Source organism: Heptranchias perlo, chromosome 23, assembly GCF_035084215.1.
Source record: "Heptranchias perlo isolate sHepPer1 chromosome 23, sHepPer1.hap1, whole genome shotgun sequence".
NCBI lineage: Eukaryota > Metazoa > Chordata > Chondrichthyes > Hexanchiformes > Hexanchidae > Heptranchias > Heptranchias perlo.
In genome coordinates this window covers 32,838,015-32,860,460 of record NC_090347.1, presented here as the reverse complement: position 1 = coordinate 32,860,460, position 22,446 = coordinate 32,838,015, and the positions used below count along the sequence as shown (strand labels likewise).

Sequence of the window (22,446 nt, the reverse complement as noted above, 5' to 3'; positions counted from 1 at the left end):
TGGGGCAAGGCCATGGAGAGACCTGTAAACAAGGACAAGGATTTTGAATTGCAGGGTAGCGAACCAGGAACTCAAGAAGTTGGTGAGGTATGTGTCAGAGAGGTTGAGTCCTGCGGTGATGATGGTCTGGTTGGGAGTTCATCAATGATGGGGGTGATTTCAGGACAGAGATGGGCAGAGCTGGAAATAAGAGGTCTTTTTAATGAGGTTTCAGGCTTAGTTTAGGACCAAACAGGATACTGAGGTTGTGCACCATCTAGTTAAGCCTGAACATGTAGCTGGGGAGGGGAATGGAGTTGGGGAGCAAGGGTATAGAGTTTTGGCAGGAGATGAGTAAGATGCCAGTGGGTTTTTTTCTGGCTCATCCATGGTATAACGCCATATAAGTAATTGTACAAAACAGAGCTGATTGTGGAATCGAGGTTGGTAACGGGAGAGGTGAGAGATGGTTGTCATCAGCACATACATGAAACAGAACCATGCCTTTGAGTAATGTCTCCAAGGAGCATCATGCAATATAATTAAAAGACGGGGCCAAAGAAGAAACCTTGAGATGGGGTTAAGGGTAGCTACTCAGACTGGCTAAAGGTGAAAAGTGGTGTACCACAGGGATCGCTGCTGGGACCATTGTTGTTCACAATTTACATTCACGATTTGGATTCGGGAATCGGAAGTACAATCTCAAAATTTGCAGACAACACCAAATTGGGGTGTAGTTAATACAAAGGAAGAATGTGTCAAAATGCAAAAGGACATTAATAAACTTGTAGAATGAGCACGTAATTGGCAAGTTAATTTCAATATAGATAAGTGTGAGGTGGTGCATTTTGGTTGGAAGAATAAGGAGGCCACATGCTGCTTGGATAATAAGAGTCAAAACGGGATAGAGGAGCAAAGGGATCTAGGGGTACAAAGACACAAATCACGAAAAGTAGTGACGCAGATTAATAAGGCCAGAAAAAAGACAAATCACACAGGGTTTATTTCGAGAGGGATAGATTTGAAAAGCAAAGAAGTTATGTTAAACTTGTATAGAACCTTGGTTAGATTTGGAGTATTGTGCACAGTTCTGGTCTCCAATTTATAAAAAGGATGTAGAGGCATTGGAGAAGGTGCAAAAAAGATTCACAAGGATGATACCAGAACTGAGAGGATATCTTCAGCAGGAAAGGCTGATCAGGCTGGGACTCTTTTTTTCTAGAAAAGAGAAGGCTGATAGAGGTCTTTAAGATAATGATAGGGTAAACGTAGAGAAAATGTTTCCACTTGTGGGGGAGACCAAAGCTAGAGGTTATAAAAATAAAATAGTCGCTAATAAATCCAATGGGGAATTCAGGAGAAACTTCTTTACCCAAAGAGTGGTAAGAATGTGGAACATGCTACCACAAGGAGTAGTTGAGGCAAATAGCATTGATGCATTTAAGGGGAAGCTAGATAATCACATGAGGGAGAAAGGAATAGAAGGATATGTTGATAGGGTTAGATGAAGTAGAATGGGAGGAGGTTCGTGTGGAGCATAAACGCCGGCATAGACCAGTTGGGCCAAATGGCCTGTTTCTGTGCTGTAGTTTTGATGTAACTCGATGTAACCCTGGAGGTGACCATATAGAGTGCAGCAGGAGGAACCACTCCTGGAGATGTGCTCGCTACATTGGGTAGGTGGGAGTGTAACCAAGCAAAAGTGAAGGGCTTGACAGGGTAGATCCTGAGAGGCTATTTCCCCTGGCTGGAGAGTCTAGAACTAGAGGTCATAGTCTCAAGATGAGGGGTCAGCCATTTAGGACTGAGATGAGTAAACATTTCTTCACTCAGAGGGTTGTGAACCTTTGGAATTCTCTACCCCAGAGGGCTCTGGATGCTCAGTCGTTGAGTATATTCAAAAACTGAGATCGATGGATACTTGGACACTAAGGGAATCAAGAGACATGAGTTAGGGCGGGAAAATGGAGTTGAGGTCAGCTATGATCTTATTGAATGGCGGAACAGGCTCGAGGGGGTGTATGGCCTACTAGTGCTCCTATTTTTTATGTTCTTAAAAAACCATATATAACATCTTGTATCTCAGTCCAAGGTTATATGCTCCAACTGGGGATGTTTTCTGACTCAGTTATGGGCTTGAATTACTTGGGCTGAACTTTGATTTGATATGAAACAAATTGAAGCTGAGACAAATTGCGGATAGGCGCACGTATGGAGCTGTGGCAAATTCTGACTTTCTTTTGTGATCCAAAATCTTACACGTGACAATAGGTCGCAATGTCCATCATTAGCCTCCACCTTTTATCTCTGTGTTTTCCAACTAAAGATGCACCTTCACTAACAGAGCCCCTTTAAAATAAGATGATAAAGAATTATGACGAACATGCTTCTTTTGTATTGGTCAGTCATGTGCACACTTCTGCTTAAACAGCAAATACTGATCGGGATACTGAAAGACTTACTGAGCCCTACAGTGCCAAGCAGCTGAATTGATTTAGAGAGTAGATTTGGAATCATCACTGATTTTAAGGCATGCCAACACCTCACAATAGTTAGCTGGGCACCACTTATCACAGAGGTTTTTATTTCTCCACCATCAGGACCTCTGAGTGATAGATCCGTAACAGGCCTTGTGATATCACAGGGGTGGGTTCGTGATCATCCTGTGTTAAATTGATACTGACGCCATGAGGTCCCAGCAGCAGTGCAACTTCCATTTTTGATCACAGTTTTCTCTCATCAACATGGTACTTTATCATACTTAAGGAAGAGTCTAAGCAAGGTGCTCAGAAATGCCCATAGAACACACGTTGAATAGCAACTCCTGATAATTTCAGCCTGGTCTTCCTTTATATCCATACCCTTTGTAACTTTCCTTTCATGTGTAGCCCCCTGCCCTTCTCCATGAATACTCAACTCTTCAAATAAGCACCCACTTCTGGGTTTTACCCCCAGGGCACAGTGTCTGCAGAGTCATCCGAATCATTTTGCTGATGATCATCCATGGACATACTTTGACATCTGTAGTCACATAGCATCTCTGACCAGAAGGCCACAATTCTGGAAATAACTTCTTTTCTCCCTCAGACACAAACTTAAAATCTTTCTTTCCAGGAATTTTTGTATCTTCCAAGTTCTCAATTGTTATCTTCAACATTTGATTGTTGTAAAGTGACCTCCTTGAGCAGGAATTTCTACCGGTGTAAGATATTTGGCACTCACACACCATGTGTAGCAATTTAAAATAATTGACAGTCATAGCCATATGTAGCAGTGTCAGATAATTGACAGTGAGCCAGAACACTTGTTATTTCTCTTCAAATTGGACAACTTCTTCCACATGGTTGCTTTTGATGTCTGCTGGTCTCCTCGCTTTCCTGTGGATTGCCTTTCCAATCCTTAGATGGCATTTCTGCATCCTCTTTTGCCATTCTCAATTATCTGCATTGCCACATTGTCAAGTGGGGCTCAATACACCAGCCTCCACCAGCACTCAAAGCTGTGCATTCCACAGCTGGACCAACAAATTGAGAGTTATTAATATCAGACTATTAAAGGTTTTATTAGTGGTTCAGCTCAATTATTGTGAGGTTTTTCTCATTGCCACAGCCATAACACATCTTAGCCCCACGTATGTATGATGAGTAAACCTGCGTGTTCTAGTGGGTGTGAATATTGGTCATAATTCTTTGTTAATATTTAGTTTGAAGATGGATTCTGGTGGTGAAACTTCTGTAAAATCCTCTCCTGGAACACGAGAGAATGGAGGCAATTTTCATTTTGAGCATACATCGGGTGGGTGCCTGCTTGATGTCACCGGCGGGTGGCCCGATCGGTTTCCATGATCAGGCCTCTTTTAAATACAAATCTGTGAGTTGCCAGTGCTAAACGAGCCCTGACAGGCAGCTCATTGATTGGGGAGGGCGGAGACAGGAAGCAGCTCCTCTGCGTATCCAAGTCAGCAGGGAGATCATGGCCCTGAGTTTCCGCTCAATTACGCCAGCCTGCAGCTATTTGAGAAGATTTTAAAATTATTCCAGCTTTCTTAGCCTCAAAGGCACTAGTAGGCACTGTTTAAACGATTTTAAATATTAAAAAATATTAATTTACTAAGAAACTAACTAGTGTACATCAATCAATGAAAGTAGTAAATGCTTCAGTATAGTTTTTTTTGGAGTCATTTTCAGTGATTTTAAATCAGGTTACTCACAGGCAGAGGACTGGAGACATTTATTAAAATTGCTTATTTTTTGTCATAAGCCCATTTTCAGCTGTTTTAATAAAACTGCACCAGGTTACCACTCTTAAATATATCTCTTAAATACAACTTTTTCAGTGCAAAAATAATAAATAAAAAGATCACACTATGTTAAACTGCTGAATTGTGCTGATTCACAGCAGATTTTACGTTTGTGATTATGTTAATACATTTTAGCGTAATTTGCCCTAGCACAATCCTTGGGCGCAATCTGTGCTCAAAGCAGAAACTCCAAGCCCTTAAGTGGTGGAAGGTGATAGTTTAGGGTTGTGCAAAATGATGAGCAGTAGGTGGGATGAATTTTTGTAGGGCCAGCTCCCCCTTCAGAAGCCCAACAGAAATCGACAAAAACAAGCTTACTGTCATGTTTTCCAAGCAGTCTTCAGCGGTGCCTTTAAGAATCGCTGGTTTGGCCACTCTATGCTGTGTCCTACTGGGCAGGGCTTGCGCAGCGCTCAGTGACCTAGAAATGAATTTAGACCAGTTTTCAGGTGCCAAATAAGTGCAGGGAACGATCCCAGCGTCTGAAGGCTGAGGCTCGCGGATTGCAAGAAATTGGTCCTCAGGCCTCATCGAAATAATCATGGTGAGCTGCTGGGGCCTGTCACACTTCCACAGGCCTCAGGTGGAAAACTGAGAGAAGGGGCGGTAGTGAGATGAAAATCGCCGCAGTATCTTTACTGGATTGTTAACACATAATAGTGTTATCCTCTTGGCTCACCATTCCTAAGCGCATCGATTTCAAAATCCTCATCATTGTCTTCAAATTAGTCCACAACCACACCCCTACACTCCTCTCTACAACCTCCTCCAGTCCTATATCCCTGCTTGCACCCTCTGCTCCTCCAACTCGGGTCTACTGTGTGTTTCGCTCATTCCCTGTTCTACCATTTGTAACTCCCTAATCTTGGTACAGTTCTTCCCATCTTCAAAGACCTCCTTAAAACCTACCTTTTAAAACAGCTTGGCTACCACCCCCCAACTATGCAGTACCTTGGGATGTTTTGCTACATTAACGGCACTATAGAATTGCATCATTGATTTGAAACGTGTTTAATTTGTGCCTAATGGGTTATGTCAAACGGTTATACAATAGTATATCTTTGAAAAATGGAAGGATGATTCAATGAAGAGTCACAGGGGAAGTATGCTGCTTGACGCCACTTGGCCACTGCCAAGAAGAGCTGAATTCAGGTGATCTGCAGTCTGAATCACAGCAGACTGTTACAGTTCCTATATAACTTGTAACTGGGTTGAAATGTGCTGACAGAGTGGAAAGTATACGTGATTTAAAAAAAGAGCTAGCCACTTGTGTCCTTTTAATTCTGTCAACCTATCTGTTCTGTCAACTCTTTTAACTCGATTTGCTGTGAACAGTACTCCATGCTCAGATGGTGATCACAAATTTTAGGCTTTCCGGGTGATGGATGAACAATCTTGTTTCAGTGAGAGCCTTTGTCCCAAATGAGTAATGGAGATCACAAATTCCTTTCCACTCCCAGTTATGAGTCTGCAGCAAAAATCTGTTGCTCCTCATTTCTAAAAGGTCGTAATTAAAGATGTTATGATTGAAACCCTTCCTTAGTACAGCTGCAAGCACTTCTGATATGATTGCTGTTGAACAAGGGATGCCTGAAAAAGCTTCTGGATTACATTGGCCTAATTAAGGTCTGACTGAAATTCCCAGGGGCTGTTTTGATACTGGTAACATTCATATTGATAAACACTTAACCAGTAAGCAATGAATATTATTACCCTTTTATAAGGATATTTTTGGTTAGCACAGAACAAAATCGCTTGGATAATTTCTCAAAATTTCAACAGATTTGCAATTTTAGGCCACAGTTCACCAAGACTATTATAGATGCAGGAGTCTCTGACACATTGAATAATAGTAACACTGGGCAAAAGCCTCAATCGTGCACTTCAGCTTAAGTTCAATTAACATCATAAATGTCTGTTGAAGCGATCATTAATTTACCAATACATTATGAATTAACTAGATTTTATATTTTTAATCACATCTATTACTACATTATCCTGTATTTTTAAAAAAATCATGTAGTGCCATCAATGACTTGGATGAAGGGACCGAATGTATGGTTGCTAAATTTGCTGATGATGCAAAGGTAGGTAGGAAAGTAAGTTTTGAAGAGGACGTAAGGAGTCTGCAAAGGGATATAGATAAGTTAAGTGAGTGGGCAAAAATTTGGCAGATGGAGTATAATGTGGGAAAATGTGAACTTGTCCACTTCGGCAGGAGGAATAGAAAAGCAATATATTATTTAAATGGAGAGAGATTGCAGAACTCTGAGGTACAGAGGGATCTGGGTATCCTAGTACATGAATCACAAAAAGTTAGTATGCAGGTACAGCAAGTGATTAGGAAGGCAAATGGAATGTTGTCATTTATTGCAAGGGGACCCCATCTGGAATACTGTGTGCAGTTTTGGTCTCCTTATTTAAGAAAGGACATAATTGCTTTGGAGGCTGTTCAGAGAAGGTTCACTCGACTGATTCCTGGGATGAGGGGGTTATCTTATGAGGAAAGGTTGGACAAGTTGGGCCTGTATACACTGGAGTTTAGAAGAATGAGAGGTGATCTTATTGAAACATATAAGATCCTGAGGGGACTAGACATGGTAGATGCTGAGAGGATGTTTCCCCTTCTGGGAGATTAGAACTAGGGGCTACAGTTTAAAAATAGGGGGTCTCCCATTTAAGACTGAGATGAGGAGAAATTTTTTCTTTGAGGGTCGTGATTCTGTGGAACTCCCTTCCCCAGAGAGCGGTGGAGGCAGGGTCATTGAATATTTCTAAGGCTGAGTTCGTTAGATTCCTGATTAACAAGGGAGTCAAAGGTTATAGTAGGTAGATGGGAAAGTAGGGTTGAGGACACAATCAGATCAGCCATGATCTTATCAAATGGCAGAGCAGGCTCGAGGGGCCGAATGGCCTACTCCTGCTCTTAATTCGTATGTTCAAGTTTCATTCTTTTTTGACCCTGTAATATAAATCAGGGTTAATGCGGTCTCCTGGACAAGTTTCCATTGCTTAAAGGGGTCAAAAAGAGGAAGTTTCCAGATTTTTGTGCCGAATTGGTCTGGGTTTTTAATCTGTTTTTTCGCCTCCCCCAGGAGATTACTTGGTTCCGGGTGGGTGGGGAGCATTTTTATTGTGATGCATTAGGCATCACAATTGTATGGGATAGGCTAGATGGACCATCATTTTCATACGCTCGTATGAGTTTTTTTTAAAGTGAAAGAGTATAGTTACAAGGCTATCCTGAGGGGCCATGCAGAAAATTTACGATGGTAAAAAATGCTTACAGAGAAGGTTTTTTATAGTTTCTTTGTTAACAGAGACAGTAATGTGCGTTGGAAAGGAGCTAGGTTACTGGTCTACATGATTAAGTAGGAGGATATGGTGTCTCTGTTACCTGTCTCCATCATGTCCATGTTGCTGTTTCTCTCTCTGTCTGTCTCTCTCCTCTTCTGCACATTCTCTCTCTGGGCTCTTCTACTACTTTTGCTTCTTTTCTTCCCTTTCAGGTGGGTGAAGTAATGGGGATAGGAGATGCTGGGGGCTGCAGCTTGTATTTTCCAGTAGCAGATACGTGGAAAATGAAACTTGTAAGCCTCAATGGTTCTCTACATATCATCTCACACTTCACTCCGTCCCTGTTGCTGCACCCTTACCAAGCCAAAGGCTGGAAAGCCTAAGCCATCCTGAATCAGAAGACCCTTTGACCGGGAAGACATGCTGGCCCACGGAAGCAGCTGAAAGAAAGTAACAATACAGTAAATAAAATTAAAATACACATAAAAAAGATTAATCCAGAGCTCAAATAAAATCTATAAACTGAAGTAACCTTAACATAAACCTGCTGGAAAATAACAAATGGTTAGGAAATTTAAAAGAAAAAAAAGCTTACCTGCAGTGCCACAGAGAAACAGAACTGGGAGAGGGAACTTGGAAGGGCAAGAATGCCACCTGGCTTTCGGAGGCCTGAAAGGAAAGTCAAACAACACTAATACGAATGCATTAATCCATTTATTGTAAAGCAGTTTAGGCTGTCGAGGAAGTGATACATAAATGCAAGATCTTTCTTCCACGTTTTTATTTCTTTACAGATTTCTAGACAACCCTTACAGTTTTCAAGCAATTTTCAGTTGAAAAGCAGTTCTAGATATTACGCCCAGGCGTGACTACCAAGTGTGATAAAATTGTGACATAGGAAGTACATGCTCAACGCAGGACTTAGAGAGATGGTCGGGGGATTAGTTTTGGATATTCACGAAGAATATTTTCTGGTGTACTATATGCAAAATCTGAAGAAACTATTACAGTTCAAATTTGTATTGGGTGATGTATTTGGTTGCAGTTTTCAAAAGAGGTGCAGTAGATTTTTCAGTGCTTTTACCTGTAGGAATGCAGGGAAATTTTTACTCCGAATTTCTCAAGCAAAAGCATTTTGATTTAATTGCGTTTTTAAATCCATTTATACACCAACAATAGCACAGTTTTGGATTATTATATTCAGCTGGCTCTCTTTTACAGCCAGAGTACGTGATTTGCAGTTAGTTGATTTGTAACAAAAGTCTGTACATGTATAAAAACATATGTAGTGTGTGCTTTATCATCACACCAGTATATACGTTAGTTTCTTGCTGCTAATTGGTTTCAATTTCACATTCATGACATGGTAACAGATTACAATTGAATATTTAGGGAACATGCAAATCAACTATGAGGATAAGCAACAAGAAACTATAAAAGACATATGAAAAGAATGAATCAAATGTAAGCAGTTAGCAAACTCGACCAAAGAAAGAAAGGTGAACCATGACATTTTTTTGAAAATTATTTTGCAGCTATTTTTCTTTCTCCACCAAGCTCTCAGTAAAATAATGGGACTCAAGGTGGATAAATCCCCTGGACCTGATGGCTTACATCCTAGAGTCTTGAGGGAAGTGGCAGTAGGGATTGTGGATGCTTTGGTAATAATTTTCCAAAATTCTCTGGACTCAGCAAAGGTCCCGGCAGATTGGAAAACTGCTAATGTAACACCCTTATTTGAAAAGGGTAGTAGGCAGAAGGCTGGAAATTATAGACCAGTTAGCCTAACATCTGTGGTGGGTAAAATTTTGGAGTCTATTATTAAGGAGACAGTAACGGAACATTTAGATAAACATAATTTAATAGGACAAAGTCAGCATGGCTTTACGAAGGGGAAGTCATGTCTGACAAATTTGCTTGAGTTCTTTGAGGACATAACCTACAGGGTGGATAAAGGGGAACCAGTAGACGTAGTGTATTTAGACTTCCAGAAGGCATTCGACAAGGTGCCACATAAAAGATTATTGCTCAAGATAAAGAATCACTGGATTGGGGGTAATATTCTGGCATGGGTGGAGGATTGGTTATCTAACAGGAAGCAGAGAGTTGGGATAAATGGTTCATTCTCGGACTGGCAACCAGTAGCCAGTGGTGTTCCGCAGGGGTCGGTGCTGGGTCCCCAACTCTTTACAATCTATATTAACGATTTGGAGGAGGGGACCGAGTGTAACATATCAAAGTTTGCAGATGATACAAAGATGGGAGGGAAAGTAGAGAGTGAGGAGGACATAAAAAACCTACAAGGGGATATAGATAGGCTGGATGAGTGGGCAGAGATTTGGCAGATGCAATACAATATTGGAAAATGTGAGGTTATGCACTTTGGCAGGAAAAATCAGAGAGCAAGTTATTATCTTAATGGCAAGAAACTGGAAAGTACTGCAGTACAAAGGGATCTGGGGGTCCTCGTGCAAGAAAATCAAAAAGTTAGCATGCAGGTGCAGCAGGTGATCAAGAAGGCCAACAAAATGTTGGCTTTTATTGCTAGGGGGATAGAATATAAAAACAGGGAGGTATTGCTGCAGTTATATAAGGTATTGGTGAGACCGCACCTGGAATACTGCATACGGTTTTGGTGTCCATGCTTAAGAAAAGACATACTTGCTCTCGAGGCAGTACAAAGAAGGTTCATTCGGCTAATCCTGGGGATGAGGGGGTGGACATATGAGGAGAGGTTGAGTAGATTGGGACTCTACTCATTGGAGTTCAGAAGAATGAGAGGCGATCTTATTGAAACATATAAGATGGTGAAGGGGCTTGATCGGGTGGATGCGGTAAGGATGTTCCCAAGGATGGGTGAAACGAGAACTAGGGGGCATAATCTTAGAATAAGGGGCTGCTCTTTCAAAACTGAGATGAGGAGAAACTTCTTCACTCAGAGGGCAGTAGGTCTGTGGAATTTGCTGCCCCAGAAAACAGAAATAGACGGTTTCCTAGAAGTAAAGGGAATTAGGGGTTACGGGGAGCGGGCAGGAAATAGGACATGAAGCTGAGTTCGGATCGGTCAAGGCCCTGTGGGTGGCGTAGCGGGCCCAGGGGCTGAGTGGCCGGGTCCTGCTCCTACTTCTTGTGTTCTCTAGATTTGAGGTTAGGATCAGATGAGGTTAGGATCAGATCAGCCATGATCTTATTGAATGGCGGAGCAGGCTCGAGGGGCCGATTGGCCTACTCCTGCTTCTATTTCTTATGTTCTTATGTTCTCTAGATTTATTAGCGGAAACAAGATTTATAGCATAATATAGTAAAACTTTCAAAATTTACAAGAAAATGATTAAACTTATACAATAGCATTTTGTGTTAGAGATGCCGTGACAATGTTTTTCTTCTTGAGGCCTGTCCCTTTGTGAGAAGCCTGAAACTTGAGTTCATGTGGCCTCTCAGAGTTATCAGTCAGCTGAAGAGACTCATTAAGGTAGTTGACCACAGGTGCCAGCATGTATCTGTGCCAACGACTTCCATAATTACTTTACCATTGATAGGAAGACTTTATTTAGCTATTCACAGAGTGTGTCAGCATTTGCCACTTGTAAGCCATGCCCCTTCTCCTGTGCATCAATTAAATGTTAATGCAGATGAAAACACCAGAGAACTTATTTCAAGAGGAATGAAACCCCAGAATTGAGCATTTTGTATAAAATATCAAAAGCAGGATAAATTAGGGACTCAACAGTTTTTTCTGTGATAACTTTAAATGCAAAAATGATGTATACTATATACCAACTGATTTTCTAAAACTACAGTCAGCAAATAGAGTAAGAGAGCTGAACACTGATACAGCCTGGAAAAACCAGTGATGCCAAAGGCCAAACCAATTCTGAATGGATTTTTTATATTTTGCGATGCATTGTAAATGGTTATTCCAGCTACATTTCTGTTACTTATGTTTATCTCAGAACTGAAAACAACATGGGAAACAATTTGGGCCGGACATCGCTGTGAGCAGTGAACGGATGGTGCCAGCCGTTCGTCAGACTTGCACATGCCCATAGACTTTCTGTGAGCTTTTGCACGGCAAGTTCCTGTAAATTGGAGATCCGTTCAGCACGGTGTCTTCTACAGGGCATCTGGGACTTGTGTGAACAGGACAAACAGCTGTGTATCCCCTTATTCCAATCAGATTGAAGCATCGTTAATAACAGCGCAGAGTCAGAACCAGGAAGTGTAAGTTATAATAGTGAATTCAATGTTAAATCAGGTACAGGAAGCAAAATAAAGAGAGGGAAAGAAAGATTGAATTAAGAGAGAGAGATAAAAGGGACAGAAAGAAAAAGTAAGAAAAAACATTTTTATTTCAATTTTTTTTAAATGTCCAACAATAATTAATACCTGAAGGAATGAGACTCCATGCTTGTAAAAGTTAATTTTCAGTGCCAGACATGTTCTCTGGCAGTAACTAAGGCTTAGCATGCCATTAAAATGGTACTTACACTAGAATAGACAAGCCCTGACTTTTTTTTTGGTGAGTTTAGTCCGTATCTAACAGGTAATTACAGGAACTTCATGCCATTCAATACATTTGACAGCAAGATGCCATTTTAACGCAGCTTTTTGGAGGAGCTTCGCATCTCTGACAGCAATGTCCAGATTTCTGCGTTTAACTGTATATGCACGGTCGCTGGAAGTTACTGTCCGATTTGCATGAGAATAACAATGAGCGCTGTTGGCCTCCCCATTATTTTTACAGCAAAATCCGACCCAATGATTCATATTCTTATTCAGCTTAGAAGGGAAGTTCTGAATAAAAGCATGAACCCTTTGGTAAGTACTATTGCAGAGATAATTGTGGAGAAGAAAAAATGCAAATTGCTTTCTTAAATGTTATATATTTTCGGACTTTGATCTAAAAGCCCATACATCAACCAGACAGACAGTAAAGCCAAAGTTCCTGTATTACATGTAGAGATTTATTTATTCATACAAGGGAAATTGTGTGAGGGGAACAAATTTATTTATCTACCTGCAGTGAGTAAGAAAACTACTTATTTTCCAGGAACTAATCAAAAAGTATCTAGTTTACTTTCTCTGGGGAGATCTTCTATAAATTTGGCTCAGTGGTGGCACTCTTGCTTTTGAGTCAGAGGGTAGTGAGTTCAAGCCCCACTCCAGGGACTTGAGCACATAACCTAGACTGATACTTCATTGCAGCACAGAGGAAGTTGATGTTGGAGGTGCTGTCTTTCGGATGAGATGTTAAACCGAGGCCTTGTCTGCCCTCTAAGGTGGGCGTAAAATATTCAATGGCTCTGCTCAAAGAAGAACAAGGAGTTCTCCGGATGTCCTGGCCAATATTTATTGCTCAGCCATCACTAAAACAGTTTATAGAATCATAGAATGATACAGCACAGAAGGAGGCCATTCAGCCCATTGTGCCTGTGCTGGCTCTTTGAAAGAGCTATCCAATTAGTCCTGCTCCCCTGCCCTTTCCCCAGAGCCCAGTAATTTTTTTCCCTTCAAGTATTTATCCAATTCCCTGTTGGAGGTTATTATTGAATCTGCTTCCACCACCCTTTCAGGCAGTGCATCCCAGATCATAACAACTCTCTGCATAAAATAATTTCTCCTCATCTCGCCTTCTTTTGCCAATCACCTTAAATCTGTGTCCTCTGGTTACCAACCCTTCTGCCACTGGAAACCATTTCTCCTTATTTACTCTATCAAAACCCTTCATGATTTTGAACACCTCTATTAAATCTCCCCTTAACTTTCTCTGCTCTAAGGAGAACAACCCCAACTTCTCTAATCTCTCCACGTAACTGAAGTCTCACATCACTGGTACCATTCTGGTAAACCTCCTCTGCACTCTCTCTAAGGCCTTGACATCCTTCCTCAAATGTGGTGCCGAGAATTGGACACAATACTCCAGCTACGGCCTAACCAGTTATTTATAAAGCTTTAGCATAACTCCCTTGCTTTTGTATTCTGTACCTCTGTTTATAAAGCCAAGGATCTGGTTGTGGGACCATTGGCTGCCATTTTTCCCTACATCACAACAGGGACTACACTTCAAAAGTACTTCACTGGCTGTGTTGACTGCACCAGATGGCACGTCAGGTGATTCAAGAAACTCATAAGACATTTAGCTTGGTGTATAACTTTATTGTTACAACCTAAGCATTGCATTCATAGATAGATCTGAATTCTATGACACCTATTGCATTACAAGTTATGAGCTCTTCGAGCCATTGCATACTCACAACTTGGGGCACCTCGCCTGGATCAGAATCTATATCCTCTTCTCTCAAGGTGCCAGCTAACTAATCTGCTCCCTCTCCTTTATACAGTCATTCTTGTTTTTACCTTTTTCAGCCTGCTATGGTGAACAAACTTCCTTTCACAATACAGGTGGAGACCTATAGCTACTGCAAAGACTTCATTCTTATCTGAACTCTCCCAAGGTTGCACACTGAATTCATTCCTTTCTTTTTCTAGTAATTTCTATTATCCTTCTCTTTCTTGCTTAACCTTATATTTCTGTTCTGGCTGATTTGCTCAAAATATGTTTTCTTCTTCCAGCTGGTTTTATGTCAGCAATTACACTATTACACTACGTGACTCTCTACATGTGCTCTAACTCAAGCTAACTTCACTTACCCATGATGCCTGTGTTAGTCATTTCGTCATTGCTGATGCTAAAACCTGTATAGAAGTGCATTTATTTACCAACTGGGTGTGAAGCGCTTTGGGACATCATGAAGTTCTGAAAGACACTATATAAGTGCAACTTCATTCTTTTTTTCTTATCAATCGGAAAAGTCCCCAAGTCGCTATCTAGTGCCTCAGTGTGTGAATGCACTTTGTGGTGTGTATTGTAAAGGGTTAAAAACTGACTTTTACCATTATCAGCCCGAACCTCCTCAGCAAGTTGATGATGTTAAGTCAGCGTGCCACATGGTCCTCAGCTAAAATGATGACGTACTGTCACGCCGCCAAGCGCTGGCGGGACTTTTGACAGTGCATAAATATACAGCTCAAACAAGGGCTCAGGGTAGAGGTCGAGATGCTGCACCGGAAGGGGCCAGATGGACTACACACTATATCCAGAGGAGGAACGGGGTGATATCATTTTACTTCTCTGTAAATTACTGCCTAAATATTGAAATGTATTAGAACTTGTTTGTGTTTGAAATAAAGAACCGTTGTACCCAATTTGGTGTCACTTCTGAATTCCTACAATTGGCGAGCCAGGTCAGAGTGACGAAACAACGGTTCAGTAGTTTGAAACAAAAGCAGATCCCTCGGACAGGCTGGGACAGTACAACCCCGTTTGTTAAGGGAGGAAACCATTTTGCGGGAGTGCGGGACTTATAACAAAGACTGCCAGTACTACAGTAGTCATGGAGAACGTGGAAGAAGCATTCGAGATATATGCGACTCATTTTTGCACGGAAAGAAGCGAAAAGCGGGTGGTGGAATTATTGTGTAAGAAAGAGGAAGGGTTGGGAAACGAGCTGTTTTAAAATGGTGAGAGATCATGTACGTGGTCTGGTAGAGAGAAAAAAAAGAGTTTTCTGTGGAGAAGCTGTTGTGCTATGCTGCACACTTCGAGGCAGAAAGAACCACAAATGATGTGACCAAGGGATGATTACATATGGGAAAATTCTCATTGGAGAATGATATAGTCTGGAACTGGGTAAAATCCTGTCGGAACGAGGTGGGTCAGATGCAGTCAATGGCTGCTACTGCTTTTGAGGATTTTAAAAAAGAGATTGCACAGGAGGACGTGGAGTTAATATCAGTGGAGTTGATATCAGGCCTGTCACAGCAGACCAATGCTGTGAAAAAGTTCCATAGAAAGAGAAATAAATTAAAAGCCCATAGCAAGCATTGGAGGTTGGAGTTGTTTTGAGAAAGAAATAGAAATTATAGGAAAAGGCAAAAGCCTGATCTGCTGAGTGTTCCCAGCACTTTCTATTTTCTGTGTGTGCATGTGTGAAAGTTTGCTGCTGGCTACATGATCTTGAAAGATTAACGGTGATGTTATCAACTGATAATCTGCTAATCAGAAACTGCTGTTGCTGCGATAGATTTGCATTTCTTAAGGAGGCAAACAAGTTCTTTCAGGTTTTCTAGGGCTGTCTTTCATTCATTTCCTTTCAGAGTTAAAAGTAGTTTAACCCTCTGTAGTCCTGCCTTTGATAGCGGGAATAATTTAAGCATTTTAACCATTGTGTTTTCTGGAAGCACATGCTGTCTTATGTTTGTTGGTTGTTTTCTCTGTGCTTGTGCAGTTTTTGAGATATTGAGTCCTTCTGTTTTTGGGTTTGAACTGAATTGATGCTAACTGACCTGAGTTTACAGACTGAGTTATCAAATTATGAATACCAGTTTTCTGTGGATGACCACTACAGACAGCTAGTTATTTAAACAATGTGAATAGCCTGTTGTTTGGAACCTGGGATTATCATGTAATATTTGGCACTTGGAGTTCATAGCCCATTAAGGGAATCAATATTTTTAGGGTGCATGAGAGCACGAATATGGTTAAGAGTATATTTATTTCAATTTAAGATTGTGCCTCCAGAATATGGGAGATTTGAAGAAAACATTTGTGCTTTTAAAAAAATGTGTTTGAAAATTGGGCTTTAAATATATTTTAAATTGAAGACGCATGGTGTGAATTTATTTCAACTGAAATTTACATTATACCACTCGTAAAAGCACAAAGAGCTTTTTGGCAAAGAGCTTTGGAGAACTCTGCAATTGTGTTGAATGACCCCCCCCCTGCCCCCCACCCCTGGGATTTCACCTAAGTAATTAACCCCTTACTTCTGTTTGCCAAATTGCATTGACCTGCTGTGTTAGGTTTTTAAGTGAAAAGAAACCTTTTTCGCAAACCCACATGGGAAGGATCGTGTTTGATTGTACAGAAAACAAATTCCTTAGTTTATCTAGTGCGATTAGACAATGGCAAGTCAGGCACTGTTAAATGTCTCCACAGTGAAAGCATTTAAAGGTACTCTTGACTAAATTCATCAGGGGTCCTAAATTCATCAGGGGTCCTTAGAACCGCAGATGGTATTGTTGTTCTGTTTTGACAGGTGTGATACTTGTCAGCCGAGCAATGGATGCAGACCGGGGCCAGAAGTGACAGGCATCCATACATAATGAGGAGGTTCCAGCGGGATCGTGATGCACGACCCTTTGTCTCTGTTGCTTTAGATGGGGACCAGCAGCAGCAAATGTTGGTAAACTCTGGTTCTGCAGTCACAATCATACTAACTCTGCATCCTGAAAGCTATCCGACGGCCGGAGAGATGCGCATACCTTTACTTTGCTTTGGCGGATCTACTCAAAATGCTATTGCGCTGATCTTGGTGACGCTACATTTTCCGAAAACAATTTGTCAGTTAAACACCACGGTGGTGATGCATATGGTGAATGGGAAAGGGATATTGGAGTCCGATGTTATGCATTAGTATAGGGTAGTGATTGATTATTGTAACAACTGACTTTTTTTTTATTCGTTCATGGGATCTGGGCGTCGCTGGCAAGGCTGGCATTTATTGCCCATCCCTAATTGCCCTTGAGAAGGTGGTGGTGAGCCGCCTTCTTGAACCGCTGCAGTCCGTGTGGTGACGGTTCTCCCACAGTGCTGTTAGGAAGGGAGTTCCAGGATTTTGACCCAGCGACAATGAAGGAACGGCGATATATTTCCAAGTCGGGATGGTGTGTGACTTGGAGGGGAACGTGTAGGTGGTGTTGTTCCCATGTGCCTGCTGATTTGGATGTCCGTCCCACCGACCTGAGAGTTGTGTCTGATGCACATTCAGTGTTCACGGTAAAGACATCTGAGGCCTATTCCATTCACGGCCACCCTACCGCCAATATCAAAAGTATAGTTTGTTATGCCAACTGGACTATGGGCTCTACCCAGAGGAGGAACGGGGTGATATCATTTTACTTCTCTGTAAATTACTGCTTAAATACTGAAAAGTATTAGAGCTTCACAGATCAAGAAAGTCCCAGGTTCAGTCCATGGTCTGTGATGAATTAGCAGAGAAAGGGGGCTGCAGTCGGTCTTGGTATCTCCTGAGTGGAGATCAGAGAAATTGGCCTCAGATTCTCATTCCTAAGCGCTTTTCAGTGACCCTGGTTCAGAGTCCACACATATGGGGCCCGATTTTAGCACCCGCTACCGGGTGCGTTCTCGGCGGGGGGGGGCCCCGAAAATTCCGATATCCAGGTGCGGGACCGGATCGCGCCTCAATCCCGCCCACTTCCGGGTTCCCCGATGATGCGCGGGGGTGCGTGCACAGCCCCCGCTGGTGGGAATCCCGCAGGCAATTTAAGCCAGCGGGATGCCACTTGAGTGTATTTACTTTGCTTGTTCAGGTCATTAACTGACCTGATTAAGGGACTGTGTGTGATTTTGGATAAACATGGGACTGTTTCACACACTGGGGGAAACAGTCCCAGTTGAACTGGACGTGTTGCAGCCATCAGCCTGTGGCAGCTGCAAAGGTCCATTTGACAGGTGGGGCGGGGAGACCCTCAGCCATTGCAGGAGGCCGCTCTGTCACTTGGGACAAAGTTTGGCCTCCACCACCCCCCTCCTGATGGTCGAAGTCACCAACCTGCAACTTACCCCGGGGTCCGGAGACATGTACCTACCTTGCGGACCCCCTCAGATGTACATCTTGCGGATGGGGGCCGCCATAGCTGCAGTCATGACCTCCTCGGAGGGCGAACAGCATCACCAGCCTCACCAGCCTCGCCATCCACGCCGTCCACCTCTGACACGTGGAGCTCCGCAACAGAGTGCTGTGACACATCCACCTGTACAGCAGGAGAGAGGGCTACCGCAGGGAGAGATGCGTCGCAGAGGGCACTACCCTCACCACAGGGTCCACAGACCGAGGCGCAGCTCCCCGGACCTCTCTGAGCCTCCGTGCACACGGAGGCTCAGAGTCAGTCGACATGTAGCCGTGGACATCTGCAGCCTCTCTCATGCCGAGCTGCTCCTGGCTGGCCCATGCACCATCTTCCTACCTGTCGCTGTCACAGTCACCACTGCCCTCCCGAACTTCTGCTCCACAGCCTTCCAGGCTGCAACCGGGGACATCCCCGATGTCTCTCAGTCGTCTTCGCAGAAGAGCCCTGCAAATAACCCTACACCCACTCTGCAATGACACACTGGGTGGCATCAGTGGTGTGTCCTCATAGGGATACCCAGGAGTGGCCATTATTGCACAAACCGGACAGGATTCGCGAAGACATGGCAGTAGTGGTGCCAATATAATGTGTGATGTGAGTTGTTCTTTAATTCAATAGAAGTAAGAACCATGACAGACCCTCAAACACCCTTGTGCATCCCCTTCATGCTCACGACACGTTTGCCTTACGCTTCCTACTGCACATATGTGATGCATGCCCTGTGGCTGCAGCACAGGTGGTGGCAGGTTGAGTGAGGCTGGCCGTGAGAGAGATGCACAAGAGGGTGAGTATGGGATAGAGCCATGAGATTGTATGAGGATTGGGTTGCGTGGTAGTGGCGGGGTGAGTACTGGCGAGGTGAGTAGGTGCAGGTAAGATGAGGATGAGGTTTGAGTGGGTATGAGGGATGATGTGACAGAGTAGTGTTGGCAGTGCCGAAGGAGATGTGGGGTGGGGGTAGTGTTGTGGCAGACGGAGTGTAGGGGAAAGACTACGTGTTCTCACTGTGGCTGACCTACTGAGGTCATTGGAGCGCCTCCTGCACTGTATGCAGGTGGGCGATATGTTGGTGGCACAGGTGACCCCCTCTGCCACCTCGAGCCAGGCCTTCTTGGTGGCAGAGGCAGGCCGCTTCCTCCCGCCCGCCGGGTGGAAGATCTCTGTCCTCCCCCTCCTCCTCACCCCATCTAATGATACCTGGGGTGAGGCATCATTAAACTGGGAGCAGCCTTCCCCCTGGCCTGCTCCATGCTGTAATTTTTGCTGTTTGTGGCAGCATCTGTCAGTGGAGGACTGCCCCTTTAAATAAAGCGCCTCCAGCTGACAGATCTTACTGCGCATGTGCAGCCCGCCCGACGCGCAGATCAGCAGTGGGGAACCCGGAGGAGCAGGTAAGTGGATCCAATTAGTGTGTTGCCTACCCGCCGACAACCCGCAGCCCTGGTAAAATCGGGCCCATGGACTCTGAATGAGTAGAGAATTGGTTGTGATGCATAATAAATGGCCACTTGGGGTGAGTGCTGCTGGTGTCTATGACACTACTACAGTATGAATCATCAACGTCAGTTGAGGATGGGAAGAGGATAAGTTTGATAAATAAGAAAAAACTAAGTGGAAAATTGGGATTGAGCATCAGACATTAACAGAGGCATTGTGCCACCTGGAATGAGGTACATGTTGCCACAGGACATGTTTGGAATTGAGTGTCCTATCAGGAATCGATAAGGTCACAAATCAGTGTCACCCGATTAGCTCCATATATCCAATCACCTTGCATAGAAATTATTTTGAACCATGTTTTTGTAGCACTCTGAGAATTAGTAATGGGAAAGAAGAAAAAAATGGGAAAAAACAGCTGTTGAGTGTTTGAATTAAACAGGCATTTTTCTCTTTTGTTTTGAAAGAAATTATCAATTTATCATATCTTGTCATGGTTTTTGCCTTAGTGTTTCTTTTACACTGCTTGCATATAGCTTTGTCAAGCTCAAATGGTTCCCATAGCTGAAGTAACTTGTTTGCTTTGGAAATGTATTCATTATTCATTCATTATGATCTATTTCAACGCAATTTATTCTTCATAGGTTGGTGGCCTGGCCTCAGAAAATGTACGCTGGGCTGAAGCTGTGCGTAACTTCAAACAGCAGGAGAGCATGCTTTGTGGAGATGTGCTCCTTATCACTGCCTTTGTCTCATATCTGGGCTATTTCACCAAGAAATATAGACAGGATCTAATGGATGGAATGTGGAAGCCATATCTTGGGCAGCTCAAAGTAAGGAGTATATCATGCAGATGTTTCTGCAATTCTATTTACTGAGGCTAATAAACTGACTGGTTTTGTGACTTACTGAACATTTCCCCACAGACAATATTTAGGAACACTCATACCTTATATAAACAAATGCATTTGTTACTTGTCATATGAATGTAGTTAGTCTTGTAAATTATAAGTTAAAGCATTATTTTTAATCATCTTTTACATATACTTCATAAGTCTCATGTAGATTTTAAGTGGATTTTGGGAGAACTTTTGATATATTCAATATTATATATGATTATCTAGGGATATCTTTGTAGAATACGGATTTAGCATTCAAGACAGCACTTACTGCTGTTTTCACAGCCATATGGGTATTCTTCCAATATATTCTGGCTCAATGTCTTTATCTTTCTTGACTTGTTATTGGATTTCAATCATAAAGGCTCGTTCACTATTTTAACAGAGCTACCCTGAGTGTAAGTGCTCCTTGGTAATGAGATGTTATATTCTGACGAACAATTTTGACTTCTGCTTTCAATATTAACTGCTTTTATATTGACCTTGTTTAATTTGTACACTGGGAGACTTTCGTCTATAAGCCGGTCCCCAGTGTTGACACTAATGCTGGCTCCCTTCTCCCAGTCGTAGTTGTAGATTCATGAAAATTTAGATTTAGCAGATTAAACGCTGAGAGCTGGCTCATGGATGCCAGTCCCCCAGAATCCAAATTAAAACAAGGCCAATGTAAAAACTACTCGAGATATGCGTTGGATTACTGTTGCCAATTAGTTGTCTGCACTTATTTAAATGTTTTTTTGCTTTGTTCAGTTCAGACTGTGGGAAAGTGGTATCCATGCACTGGCATTTTTGCAGCTAAATCTGGCTCCCTTATCCTGATAGTGGATTTGTGGAACCACAAAAAACTGTATCAATGATTATGCTGGCGGGATAAGAGTGCCGCTTTGAGCAATGTAAACACGGGGAGATGACTGACAGACTCTGCGATCTGAACGATCCAGATGACAATGTAAAAGTGTATTTTCCTACAGGACGTCTTACAGTTAAAGTTCTTCGTTATTTGGTCCAAGATGAAATGTCAACAGTTCTTTTCTACAGGTCCTGTTCGGAGTAATGCCAGCATGAGCCATCCATCTGCCCCAAAAGAGCACTACGAGCCGCTTCTTAACCCCAACCTTCTGAGAATTCACCAATGTCATTTAATCTGAGTTTTCCATTTTTCACGACGCAGTTACCAATTGTACTGAATTCTGGACACTTTTACCATGTAGAGTTGTGTCTACTTGGAAGTAGGCTGAGTCTGCCCGGATGTATTTAGACAGTCAGCAGAGTGTGGAAACTTACATTCAATCAGTCTGGACTGGATTCAAATCCAGTTCCCAGAGACTCAGCAAAGGCAGTATTCTGCTGCACTGCACCATGCAGTCCCAATTTGCAACAGAATTTAAAGTAGCATTGTTTCAACCTTTTACATATTTTTGTGGTAGATTGAACAGTTAACAGCTGTGCATTATTAATATCATGTAGCACAGGTAACAAGAAATTATCTGGATATTTGTATAGCCAGTTGTGTTCTATTGCAACAATGGCTCCTGGTAAATTTGATTAAGTGTCACAATTGTGAGCTAAAGCAACTTACTGTTCAAAGGATATCTGCAATTCTCATAAATCTTTTACCAAACCATATCATTCAACTAAATGGAAATGAAGATAGAAATGCTGCATAAACTGTGTATTGCCTTTTTAATAATTGAAAAATCTCAAATATTCTGCTCAAGAACTGGCATCTATTTGTTTCTCCTGAAAGACTTTTTCTTTATTAACTTCCCTTTTTATCTGGCACATGACTTTAAATGGTCATTTGTGTTTTATTATTCATAT

General features: G+C 42.4%; 1 protein-coding gene across 1 annotated transcript in view; it reads left to right on the top strand.

Annotated features, from left to right (window-relative positions):
• The window catches only part of LOC137341235 (dynein axonemal heavy chain 9-like), a 422,940-nt gene that overhangs the window by 266,966 nt on the left and 133,528 nt on the right, over positions 1–22,446 (top strand). The window contains exon 52 of the mRNA XM_068004307.1: positions 20,371–20,559. Coding sequence (XP_067860408.1) covers positions 20,371–20,559 — 189 coding nt within the window. The remainder of the gene's footprint in view (positions 1–20,370; positions 20,560–22,446) is intronic.